Below are 16,490 nucleotides of genomic sequence, written 5' to 3'. Positions count from 1 at the left end.
ATAATGGTCTAACAATAGGGGAAGAGGTGGAGCTCAGCTCTTGCCCGCTATAAGTGGAGAGATTTGTGACCAATAAAATGAAATAAGCCAAGTCATCTTTCTGCTGCATTGTCAGAAGGTTCTGTGGCTGGTGGTACTGACCCGTAGTACTCAATTATAAAGGGTCCACGACACTATCTGGGTCATATCGCCCTAGGTCTACAGCATTTTCTTTGCTAACAGCAGAGCTTAGCTTCCTCCAAGTTCAGAACTTTCCTGCAGCAAAATCTTTCTTCTTCCCAACAATCTGTCCACGTAATTGTTATACACCATCCATGACACATTGTGACGACATCAGAAGACACTGGAGAAGCCGTCCCTTTGTCATAGAGAAGATTGGGGCATATTCTTATGAACTGCGATATTATGAAGTTCCATGAAAATGCACAAATTTCCCTCACTTCTACTCTTGAACATCTTAGAAGCTATTACCACTCTGTTTTCAAGTTCAATTGCTTGTAATTAGGCTCATACGCTCTTCATTGTGATCAGCAGGAAGTCCTAAGTAGATTGAATTCAGCTCGATCCAATCAAAAGCGCTAATACTATTCTGCCGATGACAGATCGTCAACAGCACTGAGCGCTAATTATTTAATGCCTTTCTTTTGTGCTACTTCATAATTGAATTATGGCACTGGAGACATTCTTGTAATGTTCTATTGTCCAGTGTTTTGAGTCGATTTAATAAAGTGTCTTAGAAGGCCCCAGGTTACAATACAAGTGAGATACAGCAGCATAGCGAAGAAAATTAATTGTTCCTTTTTGTTACCTTTTTACTGTCTTAAAAACAATTGTTAACAGTTTGCAGTAAGCTAAACTTATTCCTCACTAAACCAATGCATTCCAAGCATCCTAAATATTCACCGGAATGAGTTCAAAAGAGCTTTTCACAACTTCCAGAGCTCAGAGCAACGTTTACAATCACGGCCTGCTTTGCAGCAAAAAAACGCTCTATAATTGGATACAAACAACACATAATGATGTCATTATGACCCGAAGAGCTGCTTTTCCAATAGAACTGTGCAGGACCGAAGGAGATTTTACTTTATTCCGTGAAATAAATTGCCTACAGCGTCTGTAAACGTTTGCTAATAAATCTTCTATCATAGGCCATTGTTTTATGTTTAATGGCCTGAATCTTACCTGGAAGTACTCAGTCAAAAAAGTGATTCCCTTTGTATAATGTTCCACCTATCCGGACAGTATACCACCGCTATTCCCCCTCAATTGCACTTCTGTTGTGTTGTTGAGCAAGACGACCAACTTGCCTGATGCAACTCGTGCAATAATCGTATATTTTGAGGTAGAGATAGTATTCTCAGGATAATTATAATACTTTCTTTTTGGTGTTTAACTCGATAATTCACATTGCTTGTTTTGATGCTATGTGTAACCACGCCAGGAGACAATGAGACATTTTAAATTACTTTTTTATCCTGTTATGTTCTGAATGTTAACACAGCAGCTTTTCTGACTTTAGTTAACCTGATTGATGTTGGAGGACAATTGCATCTATTTATTCAATCCGTTTTTCTCACTACCTCCGGACACAGAGCCCAGTGGAGCCTGGACACGGGCCGGGCTAATTGCAGGTTCTCGCCGTAGAGTGGGGAGTTAGTGGAGGGTAGGGGCCTGTCTGACAGCTGATGTTGGCTGAAGCTTGGCACCGCTGATGCTGCCGCTGTTCACTGAATGAGCTTATTACACGCTCGGGTAAGCTGACAGAGACACGGAGCCACTATCACTGGACCAGGCTATGCGCCGAAACAGGCTTAATTGAATCTAGGGATAAATAATAACGCTATGTAAATGAGCACATAATGAAATCAAAACCGAATTGAACACACGGCTAATAAAATGGTCTTGAGGTGGAAAATATAACATTTTAGATCATTCTCGCAGAGGTAATTGAAAATATTGTTGAAAGCAGTCATGGTTACTTCTTATATTTGCACATTTGTGAAATCCAAAATGTTAAATAAGGAAGATTGGGACTTTTACCTGTCAGTATTTGCGAAAGCGTAAGAAAAATCACTTTGTGTCCAACGTTGTGGGAGAAATGTACATACTCTATGCAAATCCCTCTGAAATGTCATCGTAATTCATGTGTGAGCAATAAAAGGTGTAAATGTGTTTGCTCCTGTTTGAATATGTATAGACACCTGCTTGACAAACGGCACACGTGTACATAGTGGCGGCTAACAGACTAAGTAATGAACGTACAAATCCATTCTGATTCTGTTGAGTTTGAAGACTTCTGCCAGTGTTATTCTAAGCCTAACGTTGTACAACAATGTCATATTTGTGCTGGAATGAAATACACTTAACTCACTCACTTTCAGACAGCTTCCATTACCCATGCTGATGCTAAGTTTGCACGGCAGTTGAAAGCAAGTTTAGCAAGTAATAATGTGCCCAATATAATGACTTGACTAATATGTCTTAAAATATTTCCTGTTGATGGAAAAGATTTGACGTCAGTTGCAGTTACTGAGAAGATGCAGTGACATTGACATTGCTGTGTCTGTCTGTTTCTATGAACACTCAAGGCGGCTGAATTGACTGAGCACATTGATTTGTTATGGGCAGCACCTTTGGCATGTCTGCACAAATATTATCATGACAACAGAGCGAGCGGCAGAGGCTTTCCGCGGCTGGAGATGGACTATTGATCCCTGTGAATGTTGTGTTTCAGGACCACTGCTTCTACCACGGCCGTGTGAGGGGGCATCCCGACTCGTGGGTGGCTCTCAGCACATGCACCGGAGTCAGGTATGGGGACCGAACACGCTACTATTGATTACAAAAGCAAGGGAAAAAGTTGGCATGGTCCAAATAAGCTCTGAAAACCGAAGTTGTTGATATACTTTGTTTATGTGACATTTTTTTTTGCCATTGCCTGTTTAAAATAAAGATGGTGTTGCTTTAGACCAGGGGTGTCCAAACTTTTTTCACAGAGGTCCGCAATTTGAAAGTGAATCCTTAAAAATTTTGCATTTTACATAGTTTCGATGAGCCTCCACACCTTTAATACTACTTGGGACACTAATAAGAGGTTGTTATAACATCAAAATGCTTGAATTTGTCCAATTTTACAGTAAAAAGTACTACTTGTTGTTTGGACCAAGCTGGAGGCCCGCAGGCCGTAGTTTGGGCATGCCTGCTTTAGACCTTTTACCTGACCTTTCACCAGTCATTATCTTAGTTCTCAAAGAGAGCCAGTGACCATTTTGAAACTTCTATTTATTTTTGCACAACTGCAGTACAGTGAATCGCTGGATATTCACACATAATTGTAAAACCAGTGCCTCTGCTTCTTACGGTGCACTGGGACTGTTTCTCACTCTGCTCAGCGCTGTATGGTTGTTCTGTTTGAGAGCCAGAGAGTGTACTTGGATATTTAACAGCTTCATCGCACTGGTCACATTCCCATTACCTCGTTACTTCTCATACAATGATCTATGTACTATGTTCTTTGACTTGACCTGTTTTTACACCAGCGCCACAAAAAAATCCTGATCTTAACAAGCTGTGGTTATTGCTCTTTCTCCACAGTAAGAAGGTCTTGGGTTTGAATCCCATGGGGCCTTTCCGTGTGGCCTTCCGTGAGTTTGCATGTTCTCATCATGTCTGCATACGATTCCTCCAGTTGCTACGGTTTCCTCTACCACCAAAGTTCCTTCCTCAACACGCAACTGTTTTGTAGACGGTGGTAACAAGAAAACACACAATAAACAAACGATGCAGGGACATAAAAACAATGAGTTAGAAAATATATAATGTCTCTTCTAGAGTATTCTCCTAAAGCTGCCAAAATACAGTTTGAAGCCTTTTCTATTTTACTAAAATTACACAAAATGTCTTCAAATACCAGGTTTGATTTGCATTCAACCAACTCTAGTTTTTCCTGTTTTCCTAAGGGCTTTCATTGACAATTTTCTTCCCTTTGTTCTTCAATTACCAAATAATGGCATCAAATTCAATCCAATAGAAAATGGCTGTGCGTGGTTAGCATGTCGCGGGCGGTAATACAAACAGTCAAGAAGAGGCGCTAATGTGGGAGCCATGTCAATAAAAGCATAAAGTCAATTTCAAGCAAGACTGACTTTCCCAGTGACATGCGCTCAGGGCCTTGTACTCTAATTAATGTGTTGTCCTTGGGTTATTCACCACGATGTTTGCTAATGCGCACAATTAGCCTCCCACTCCACTCTATCTAAAAAACAAATTTGTGCTGTTTTTATTGGAAAGGTTAAATTTGGATCAGGTCCAGGAATATTGCTAAGGTTGTACAGTACATTTGTGGGATTTGTTAAAAAGACAAACAAGCTAATGGGTCATTGTGAGTCATAAGTTGATGCTTCACTTAATGTTAGAGCATACACATTTATTCAATATTTACTATGCACCGATACCACTTTTCCCCAAACTAATACAAGTACTTCATATTTAGTACTTGCTGGTACCGATACCAGACATTATTTTCACAAGAGTTTTAAAAATCAAGCCGTGGTTCTGAGACAGCAATAAATGTAACACTTTAAAACAAATATATTAACAAATAAATTACTTAGGAAGAAAATATAATAGTATATCTTTTGAATGGAGAAAAGCCCTCAAAATATGTCCTTAAACAGGAAGCTGAATTTTCATAATATAGCAGTACTTTATCACATAAAAGTAAGATTGTATAAAAATAGTTTGGATGGCCTACACCTGTACTTAAGCGAGTGCGAGAGTGAATTTAAGTAATATTCCAATAAATGGTGTGCATTTTGGGTCAGATAAGAGATAAAATAGTCATACTTTTTAGAATATTATTGGCTGTCGGCCTTAAGTATTTAGTTTTGGCCGACCTGCTGCCTAAAGAACACACATAAAACTCAATTTGAACACAGAGGCCATTGCACAAAACAGGACTATAATGACGTAATTTGTGGAAAATGATAAACTCTTATTGGTAGATTTCTAGTTCAAGTATGTGGTCAGATTATGTTCGATTGCTTTGAGAGCTCCTCTGGCCTCGGACTCGCTCTCAGTTCGGTGACCCAGACCAACATACTTCATACACAGTCAAATTGTCTTGTTTTTGCATATTAGCGAAGAGTGCAAGTGGTGGCGCATTGATTTTTTGTTTAATGTTTTTTTTTTAAATTAACAATCTGATCAGTTAGTGCAGCTTCAAAGAACCACTTTTATTTACTGTTTATTGGAAACTCGAGCTCGATGCCTGCACAAAGTCCTTTTCATGTTCATTTCACTACATCTGATTGAATTTATTTTAGTTTGTGTAGAAAATCCTTTCTGAAATATATCAAAAGAGCCTTGCATTTGAATGCTAATGCCCATCTCGTTTTGCTCCCATTATCAGTTTGTCTAGACTAACGATTTCTCATATTTAGAGTTGGTTTGGCCAGAATCCATTTTAAAATGTTTTGACACACAGAACTTAAGTTGTGTTAGCTTCATTCACACATGCTTAAGTTAAACATGATACCTTTACATTTTTTAGCATTAGCATTCTTACAAAGTTGTTATTTATCAGATTTTTTATGTCTTAAAAACATGACTAAGAGGAACTAGTTCATTGTTTGCAGCTGTCCATACATATTGCTCACTTAACACTTAATTTATTATTGCAATGAGTTTTTAAGTGCTTTTCACAAATTTCACAGACCAAGTTTGCAAAGTAGCATGCCATCAGTGCACTTTCTGGTTTTCAGAGTATCAAATGCTAAAAACTGATTTAATTTATAATTTAAAGTTTACTTGGCTTCCATCTTATTTACCGCATTCATTTTTACTTGTGGTGCTATCATGTCTCCTCAAGCTATTTTATGGGTTTATTCTTAGTATCTATATTGCTAACTTTTATGTGAATGTTTTACCTTTTTTGATGCAATGATTGACGCGTTACAGGATTAGCAAGTGATCTTTTATCCTGCCAAGTCAATCTTCCAAAAAATCTTAAATGAAAAAAACAAGGAAAATCAAACAAAAGGAGTTTGATTTACGCCACATTTTAAACACTGATAGGATGTTGCTATGCTATACCATCCTCCTGTTATAGTTTTAACATAAAAGCCTGTGTTTAAAATAAGTGAATCTTACAAGGTCAGCACGGCTTTGCTTCAGCCAAATTGAAGAGAAGTGATTCAGACTGTGACTCCTATCCTCTATAAAATCTAACATTTTGATTTGAATGGTGTTGCGCAGTTAAACTCAGGGGATGCGAGTGCTAAAATGTTTATGAGTTGGATGTAATAACAGAGATATCAAGTGGGCTCAGCAGGGCTCCAGCAGCACTCGTCTCAAATGAGAAGTCCTGTGTGATAAGAGTGTGTGTGTGTGTGTGTGTGTGTGTGTGAGGGGCGCTGTCCATGGTGCTGATCTGCAGCCAAATACACAGACCTAGTGTTGACAGCAGATCAGAGGGGAACACAGAGCAGACACAGTAAGAGGAGGAAAAGGAAGGCCTGTCACTAGAAGGACTGTCCAAATCTATGTCAACTGGAGTTTAGTTGAACATTTTCTCCAGACAAAACCTTTTTTTTTCAGATTCATTGAGGATTTATACAATGTGCAACATGGACAAGACTGTTTAAATTGAGGCACGATGAAGGCAAACCTTTTATATGATAACTAATAATTATAATGCACTTCAATGTATTAATGTAGTATTATTAATTTTGAAAAGTCCATGGAAAAAATTGGGCTGCAATGATTTATGATTGCGGGCTCTGTGCACAGCACCTGGCTAGCTCAGTATTAGTGTCACTTCCTTCTTGTCCAATTATATTTCTATGGGTTTTTTGCAGAATCAGACTCAAATATAAATAAACATATTTACCAGTAGTGGCTCAGCCACTCAGTTTGGTTTTTTACTATGTTTTGGCTAATGTGTCATGGACGTTCCATCCCGAGCTCTTGGATAAAAACAACCAGGAAGTTTTTACTTTAAATTTTGAACATTGTTTTTATATTTTACATTTTAATAAATGTTTGCATTAGCCAAGGGAAACAGTTAGCTAGCCAACGCTCTGCTGTGCACAGTCTAACGCAGGGTAGTTTGTGTACAAATAATAATATGGTTTGATGTTTGTAGATTTCTAGTTTGAATATTTTTTTCAAAAAATGTAAATCACAGTTGATAATGTATTCAAACAGTCTCAATGTACAATAGAAATAATTGTTTGTCTAGGTGACTAATCAAGAAAGGGATCGCTGACTAGTTGACTACTAAATTAATTGTACGATTTTACGAATCAACTCTCTACCCTTGCAGTCTATTTGCCACTGGCTTATGCATATTACTTGTTATCAGTTGCATTCTTGACCACTGAGTAAACCTTTTATAATCGCATTGTTCTTGTTTACACTTGCATATGAACATATACAAATGAATCCTTAGCATTGACACTAATTACTGAAATGGCAGAACGTAGCATTGCGTTTTCCGAATGACCACATGAAAAAGGCTACAGTTGGCACCTGCTTTGTGCTTGTTAATACCTTTTCAAACAGAAATCATTTGACTGTATTTAATGCCATGTTAGCAGCAGCTGTTGTTGTCGTGCACATATGTCGCTCCTTATGGTCAGTCTGTGTGGCTCTACCTCGCTCACGCCAACGTTTTTATTGAGCTCAGCTGTCAGTGACAAAACAATACTTGCATAACAAAATATCAAAATATCTCATTTTTTCTGGCAAGCTTAGATTTGCAATTTATTTTGTTATTGTAGAATTCTGTTCAAAGTTAAAATGTATACATGCCCAGGAGCATTCATTTTGTAAGAAGAATGAACCATGAAAAGTGAAGCTAATACAAGAATCATAAGCATTTCAGAACATTTTTCAATATCAAGGTTTATTTATAAAGCACACTTACAACTTTAAAAGCCCAAAGTGCAATAATACATATATTTAAAAAAAAATGAAACACACAAAGTTAATAAAAATAATGACTCAGCTCAGTTTGTGCATAAAAGGCCAGAGAGAAATGGTAGGGTTTGAACAAAGATTTAAACTGCTCTTGTGTCTCAGCAGCTCTAATGCAGAGACAGGCTGTTCCAGAGCCTGGGCCCCGTCACAGAGAAAGCTCGGGCCCTTCTGCTTTTTAGCTTTGACCTGGGCAGGACTAGAAGGAGCTGAGAGGAGGACCACATGGTACGGGCAGGAACATGGTGGGACAATTACTCCCGCAAATAACAGGGATCCAGACCATTTAAAGACTGAAAAACCATGGGCAACATTTTAAATTGGATTCCGTGGAGAACTGAAGCCAGTGCAGTGATGCCAGGACTGGAGTCATGTGTTATTGACGCCTTGTCCCTGTGAGCAGCCGGGCCGATCCGTTTTGCACTAACTGCAAGCGTTTAAGAGAGGTCAGATCGGGACCATAATAAAAATAGAGTTGCAGTAATCCAGGCGTGATTTAATGAATGAGGGAATCACTCTTTCAAGGTCCTTGGCAGTTAAGTATGGTTTTACTTTAGCCAGTAGCCTCAGCTGGTTTTGGCCACTTGTTTGTCCAGCTTAAGAGATGAATCCATCAGCACTCCAAGATTTCTCACAAATGGGAGGTTAAGAGATGACAGAGGACTAAGAACAGTATCAACCCCTCCTAATACATCTGAATCACAAAAAACAACTATTTCAGTTGTCTTATTTAAATGTACAAGATTAAGAGTCATCCAGTCTTTAACGCAGTGAATTAGGGGCTCAAATTATGAGGTATTCAAAGTTAAAATTGTAAACATGCCAGTACAGGAATAAACTACAGGGTTAGAAGGTTTTAGACAGTGAGACAGAATATGTTGTAACTTACATTTTAACATGCTAAAATAACTACCTCTCATCTATAATACATAAATAAATCACGCCAGAAAGCCAGAAAAATCTCCCAATCCTTCAGTTACGTAAAAGAAGTGATATTGAAATGTAAAGAGTAATATAGTTGTGATGAACACTTCACATGTTTATCGAAGGTGGTGTGAGTCATTCTTGCTCAAGGCCGGAGCAGAGGTAGGATTTATGAATTTATGTCCACGGCTGGGCTGCTTTCAAATGCGCTCTCCTCCAAAAACCGCCATGAATTAAAATGTCTCTGTGTCTTTTGTGGTTTTGCAGAGGTTTGATATCCTTGAACTCGAGTCACAGCTTCTACCTGGAGCCTGTGAGAGGAGACGACCACTCACTGCTCAGCACTGACCAGCTGTCCGTCACCCAGGGCAACTGCGGACATGGACACGCCCACAGCACGCTCCTGTCCAATCAGATCTCCTCTCTTCACTCCAGAGTAAGACCACACACACACACACACACACACACACACACACACACACACTGAGAATACAACACAGTCAGGGGCTGAAGACAAGCATGGATTAACTCCCAACAAATCAGGCTTGTAAAATAATCGTAGTATTTAAAGAATCATTATTCTGGTAAAAATGTTGACATGACATTAATATTGAATAGTAATTCCTATAAGTTATCTGTCCTTTTCCTCTGTATCTACCTGCGTTGCAACAATGAAATTTCCCAATGTGTGGACAATAAAGGAATATCTTATCTTAATGAAAAATAATCTTGGATAGGTGGACTAATGAATGTCAAAGATGAAATATATGCAATATGATGACAAAAGCACAATTTGATGTCCTGAATTGTCAATTGTTAGTTAAAAACCCTTTCTTTTATCCAGAACTAGAGCAGAGATAATGTTCTGAAAGTAACTAATTACTAAATAACATAATGTATTTACTGTTACATTACTATTCATTGTTTTGTTTTTTTATCTACCCATCACTGCTTTATAAGTAAAAAATGAGCAAATGCAGCCTCATTTTGCCTGCTCAGAATAAGCACCCAAACAGACACATGTAAAATGTACAGTCTGACATGGCAACGCAGAGAAAACACGGCAAACTACAGCGTTTACCAAATGCACTCTGATACTACATGACAGCGCATGTACACTTATGTAAAACCAGAGTTAAACTACTGAAGACATATAAAACCACTGCACTTAGGAATTTATTAACGATATTTAAACTCCAAATGCAGATGTCACTCCCACTGATGTCATCTGTTTTTACTCCCATTACAAAGTGTCACCAAAAAACAATTCATGTTCTTAAAATCCACTCATATCAACATCTTCCTTGTGTGTTTTGGAAAGAGAGTGTACAAGCATGATAAACTCATGAATTTGTCAGGAAAGAATTTGTTCTGTACAGTGTTCTTGGGTGTTTTGAAAGGCAGTTACAAATAAAATGCTGCTTCTGATTGATACACTTAACCAGTCTCCTTTTTTACCCAAATCTAATTTCTCATTTAGCTCCTGTTCCCAAAACGAAGGAAACAAAATGTTACAGCTCTTTTGATCAATCACGCTACGTTATATTCACAGTAACTATAACAACGATGCTATCAAAACTTTATTTCGCAAGCTTGGAGAGTACAGTAAGGTTTAAACATGACCTTTTCTGTTCTAAAATCCATGGCAGTCACTTCAGCAGAAGAGATTCTTTTTCTCATATGCAAACCCTGTGTTGAAACGCCGGAGGTGCCATTCTGGGCCATAAAATGCAGCAGCGGCAGTGGAAATGACTGAATTATGGTGTGACTGCGCTCCGGAGCAGGTTTCCATCTGGCTACACTCTGAAAGCAGTTTGCACATGCTCACTTGCTCTCACAGCAGGAGTTTATAAGACTCATTTCATACTTTTGTTTCACTTACATTTGAAATATATTTTTTCCATTTGGAGCAACTGTGCAGATGTCAAAGCTGCTTATAGTCAATAATCAGTTTTAGATATGACCAAGAAGTGAAAGGAAGTGAACTGTTTAAAGTCTGAGATGAGGTAACAATACAGCAAAAAATACAGCAGGGTTAGGAAGGAAGGAAGGATAAGAGAAAACCATTGTAGTTCTATAAACAGTGTCTCAATAATAACAAATAATACAATTTATGTAGTGACAAACCAGGCCAATATTTATATTATATAGTTTTACCCTTCCAAACATCAGCTATTAAAAGTCACATGCTGTTATGTGCACATGTAAGAGGTGCAAAGTGATACTAATTTATATTAGGCTGCTCACTGATTTGAGCCATAACTTGACCCATAATTTAAAATATTTCCTTTACCTCTGAATCTGTTCTGATCCTCCGTAGCAGCTGTAATCTGAACTTTCATGAGTCTTTTTGAGCTTATCAGCCTTGTGTTACAACAAACACTTAAAGGCAGGGCTTTATAAGTGCGGTGAGACCTTGCAGGTGGAGATAGTGAGGCCACATGGAGCCATACCTAGCTTCCATTATAAATCACATGAACGTGAAGCGAGTGCACAACATTCATCAACACAAAGCCCGATTCAAACATACGCACAGGAATAGACCTTAGTACGGCACCAGTGCAGAGGTCACATGCTCTAAATAAACAAGTCCACCGATAATGGGTTTATATCATGAGAAAGAAGAGCAAGGAGCTTTATAAACAAGACCAGTTTCCAAAGACACAAAACAGCGAAAAACAAGCCTTAGTTGCAAAACCATAAAACCAGTCAAATCAAAGTAAAACCAGAAAGAGCAGTTCATAAGGAAAAATAAATAAGGAAAAAAACGATGACGCTTAAAACACTGTTCAGATGTGATAAACATAGTCACAACTGTAAATAAAATGTGCAAAACCAAGTAGAAATCAAAATACAAACATCTGGTCAATACTGTTTATGTTCCATTATTTCTCTGTAAATTAAACCTTTACATTTACCCTTTTTAATCTAGTGATTTAAAAAAGCATCTTTTGTATTCCGCTTCTCAACATAACATTTTCAAACCGCTTCTAAAAACAGTATGTCCATGAGCCGAACAAAAAAATAAAAATAAAAAATGATGTAGTCAGGGTTAGCGCATCAAGCTAAGGGAGAAGCATGAACCACCAATGCCACTAAAGTGCCACATAAAAACACTGCATTTCCTTGTCATAAAATCACTTGAACAGAATTCAGACTTTTGCTCAAAACAAATCTACCGAAATGCTTTTCCACAGAAGACAAACACTCAAGTTGTGAAAAAAATAGATGTGAACAATAATAAGCGAGTAGGAGAACAACAGTTTTATTACATACAATTTGTTTTCCCTGTGAGACGTTGAAGACGGTGGTGCAGCTGAGGAGCTCCATTACTAGTCCATGGCCAGTTCTCGGGGTCAGAGTTCATCATAATAAAGCCCCCTGCCTCACAGTATTAGCGCTCGAGGGTGAGCTCATTTCATTTAGAGCAGGGGGAGAAGGGCCAACATGACACGAATCTTCAGATGCCACAGAAAAACTCATTACAACATCACTACACATCTCTGGGGGAAAGACATTTCCCTCTCACAGCATTGAGTCTGAAAGTAATGTGGAATGTTACCTACGGCTACTGCCAGGTGCTACCGCTGTGCTATGGATCTGTTTGACATTCTACAAATAATATGCAAACAACTCGTTTGGGTCATTTTAGGACAGACGTTTGGGCTCCCTTACCACATCAAAACTGGACTTAACTGGCACTCAACTGAACAGAACTAAACCTGGACTAAACCTGTTCTAGAACAGGACCAAACCAAGTCTACAACAGAGAAGTGTTAAAGACTGTACCCAATATTGATAATTAAGTAAAATATTTTTTACTCCAGTACAGATATATTGTGAAAGCAGCTCTTAGGGTCAGAATGAGACTGCTGTGTTCTAGTTTACAGTAATCAACAGTACCTCTGCTCCTGCTTTATCTCTGAGGTGTTCCCTGACTTGCCCTAAAATCAATAAATATTTCCAGATCACAGATCTTTTTGCCTATGTTAACAAATCTTTAAAAATATGTTTTTAAAAAAGCTGAAATAATTTGACATAAAAAGGATTTTAGGGTCAGGGTTTTTTATTTGATATTTTGTGTTTTAATAAAATATAACATTAGCTTTGAGAAACAAACACACAAGTATCCTCTGGTAAAGTAATCCCTCATGTGTAAAGTATTTAACAAGTGCTGCTGTCTACGCCACTGTAAACACTTTAAAATGGACTAGTTTTAAGTAAAAATCTGCCACAGTGTTTTTAAGGAAAATTCAATTAAGTCTGTTTTTCCCACCTTTTGCCACTTGCCAGTTGCTGTCAACCAATCGCAATGCTCAAAATACCCAACTCTCAAGCCAGTCACATTTATTCTCTCTCCCCCTCTCCACTGCAGCAGGAGAACTGTCAACCCCTCCATCGACTCTCTAAAATCCATCTTACTTTGCATCACTGACTTGACTCAGTGGTGGTGTGATACACAGCCTGTCCAAAAAATAGTCCCCACAGAAAAAAGGGATACACTCTAATATTTTGTCGGACCACTTTTATCTTTGATTACAGCACACATTCTGTGACATAGTTTCAATAAGCTTCTGCAATATTTAAATATTTGTTTCCATCCAGTTTGTCATTATTTTTCACAGTTGATCTTGTGTTGATGATGTGAGAGAGTGACCACTGCACAAAACCTTCTCCAGCTCGTCCCAAACACTCTCACTGGGGTTCAGATCTGCAATACATTAGCTTCTGCTTCTCTTAGAAGTTTTCTCTACTCGATGCCAATGATTTGACCCTGCTCAAACACACTGACATCTTTTCCTTGACCACGGGATTTGTTTTTCCACATGGTTGTTTCAGAAATGATCATTACCTGCAGCAAGACCTACTGTATTTTTAAGTTGAATCAAAAATATGTTAAGGCAGTGTATTAATATTACGATACATCAACATACACATGCTGGTGACATACATGCATGCCATACTAAACTTCTATTGCATTAAGTCAACTTTATTTGGGGAAGATACTTCAATGTTCTATGTTGACTCAGTCCCACCTGTGAAATGCCGATGCCATCACTTGTCTTAGTCTTCTATGTGACTGACAGAGCCTTCATTTGCTCGTGATAAATGCTGTGTTCCTCGACAGAACTTAATGGCATCAGGAGCCGAGCCTCTCCGGCAGCACAGGGGCTATTAACAGGATAATTACAACATCATTTAGACTTAATAGAAAGTTAAGAGATGATATTCAGAGCGCTGCTGCTAAATGCTCGAGGATAACTTGGTTTTCAAATTGCTGTTTTGTCTTTTCGCAGGTGAAGAGGAACACCTGGGGGACCACCAAGTACATGGAATTGTACATCGTGGCAGACAGTACACTGGTAACAACAATACATCCTTTTTAAGATGTTAGTAGCTCATCAGATTTCCATATTGGGATTTCTACGCATATGTCAAAATGTAAATAAAGATTACTTCAGATATTAAAGAAGCGCTGCTGCCAGCTAGATGCAATTTTTAACACTTTGTTCTTGCATGAAGTGCGCGCGACACGGCCAGAGTGCAGCCACAGCACCGCAGAAATGAGAAAATGCTCTAAACGTCTGTGTTTGATCTGATCTACTTATTTTAGATCATGCAGCAATAGTTTATACACCCCGGGCCAACGGAATCAATAACAAATTACAGGAAATTACACCTGTTTCCTCCAGATCTCCCTGAAATGGCACACTTTTTCAGGGTTTTAAACGACATAGCATAAAATGTGCCATTTGGAGGCATCTGTGTTGAGTAAAAAAAAAAAAGTAAACACAATAAATCACTACTTTTGTGGCGGATAAATCATACCACAAAGTAGATGTATGATTGGCCGCCCAAGTCGATCAAATTCTGGGCTGTTTTTTAGTTTCCGTCCCCAGCGCGACCCTTCCATCAGAATAATTACAGCGGGCTTTTATAAAACAACAATAACAAGAAAATATTATCCGCATTTTTGGGAAGAAGATTTACCAATGCACTCCAAAAATGAGTCTGTGTCGTAAAAATCTGTTTACCATAGCACATTGTGATTGCTTCTTGGGGCACACAACAGAACGGGTGATTGGATTGGTGCTTGTGTTTTGTGTTGGCAGAAGCACATAATCTGGAGGAAACCACTTAACTTGTGCCCAAAATTGTAGTTGTGCACTTTTTTGGACTGCTCGTGTTGCGTTTGAGGCTGATTGCTGGGATACATTTTAGAAAGAAAGCCATATCCTTCATTGACCACAGTAATCTTTTTGTTTATCATTTGTTCTGGACTAGTAGCGTGCATGAGCAATTGCAAATTCTACCATTTCCTTCAAAATCTTCAGTTAATAGTCACCTAAAATAGTATCTTTCTTTCAAATCAACTGTCTCTTCTCTCTACAGTGCTGTAATTCAACCCCTTTTAGAGCCGTGTATCAAAAGTGGCCCCTCAGTATAATACACATTTGCGTGCTTCTCCATCATAGGGTTCTATATTATAAATGGCCATCGTACCCCGTCATCACCGTCAACTCATCATGCTTCATTTGTCATCGGTCTGAAATAAACCACACTTAGAACCATTATCTGCGTCACAAGGCTCACAACAAGTACTTTAATTCACACGCAGCCCACATTTTTTATCACCAGCATAAGCACTATGGTAACGGTCCATAGTAACCATTAAGGACATCTTTTATGTAATTAGTGTGAGTGCAGGGATGGACAAAATACAGATGGAGTTTTATGAGTAATTCAGCTCTAGTCGGGAAAAACTTTTAACGGATTTTATCCTTCCGTTTTATCTCTAATGCATCCCTCTCTCTCTCTCTCCGTTCGCAGTTTAAGCGTCAGAATAAGGACTACGAGAAAACCAAGACCAGGATAATGGAAATTGCCAATTACGTGGATAAGGTAAGGCTGATGGCTTCACAGCGACTGCAAATGGCCAAAGTCAACAAGATAATGGCCAATGCAGAGGCGGAATCACACGTCTGAATACGGTCCATTACTGATCTCCTCTGCTTTGTGTTTCAAACAAGTGATTAGTGCCTGAGTCGGAGGCTGGCAAACTCGCCCTGACGATACAGAGTAAAACACCAAAGATGATTAGGATTCTCTTTTGCAATAGTGTTCACTAGTTTTCTCCGTAATTTAGGATTAAGTTTTAACTTCTCTGATAGTTTCTTTCAAAGCGTACACTACTTCCCAAAAACGTGTTATTTCTGATGTTGCTGGATGAAACTAAATAAACTAATAATGTGTTGCACAGTTCTACAGAGCTCTGAACATCCGCGTGCCTCTGATCGGGCTGGAGGTGTGGACGGACAGAGACCAGTGCATCGTCAATGAAGAGCCCAATGCAACACTGTGGTCCTTCCTCCAGTGGAGACAGAAGCTCAAGTCACGCAAGAAACACGACAACGCACAGCTGCTCACGTAAGAGCAACATCTCTCTTCACAATGCACCACATTTAGCCATTAGAGAACTATGGCTCCAAAATCTTTAACAGTTTCACTGAATGAATCACTTTGAATGTAATGACCACAACGCCCTTGTGCTGTAACACTTTGTTTAGCTTATTTTTCATACAATATTC

General features: G+C 38.6%; 1 protein-coding gene across 1 annotated transcript in view; it reads left to right on the top strand.

Moving 5' to 3' along the window:
• adam19a (ADAM metallopeptidase domain 19a) overlaps positions 1 to 16,490 on the top strand; it is a 150,223-nt gene that overhangs the window by 97,647 nt on the left and 36,086 nt on the right. Inside the window, exons 5-9 of the mRNA XM_072459296.1 lie at positions 2,735 to 2,811; positions 9,169 to 9,337; positions 14,199 to 14,264; positions 15,733 to 15,804; positions 16,163 to 16,329. Of these exons, the coding sequence (XP_072315397.1) occupies positions 2,735 to 2,811; positions 9,169 to 9,337; positions 14,199 to 14,264; positions 15,733 to 15,804; positions 16,163 to 16,329 (551 nt within the window). The remainder of the gene's footprint in view (positions 1 to 2,734; positions 2,812 to 9,168; positions 9,338 to 14,198; positions 14,265 to 15,732; positions 15,805 to 16,162; positions 16,330 to 16,490) is intronic.

Source organism: Eucyclogobius newberryi, unplaced genomic scaffold (genome assembly GCF_026437365.1).
Source record: "Eucyclogobius newberryi isolate DKJ021-1_F unplaced genomic scaffold, fEucNew1.0.hap1 SCAF_22, whole genome shotgun sequence".
NCBI lineage: Eukaryota > Metazoa > Chordata > Actinopteri > Gobiiformes > Gobiidae > Eucyclogobius > Eucyclogobius newberryi.
Note: the sequence above shows the minus strand (reverse complement) of the source record. Positions and strands in the feature narration are given on the sequence as shown.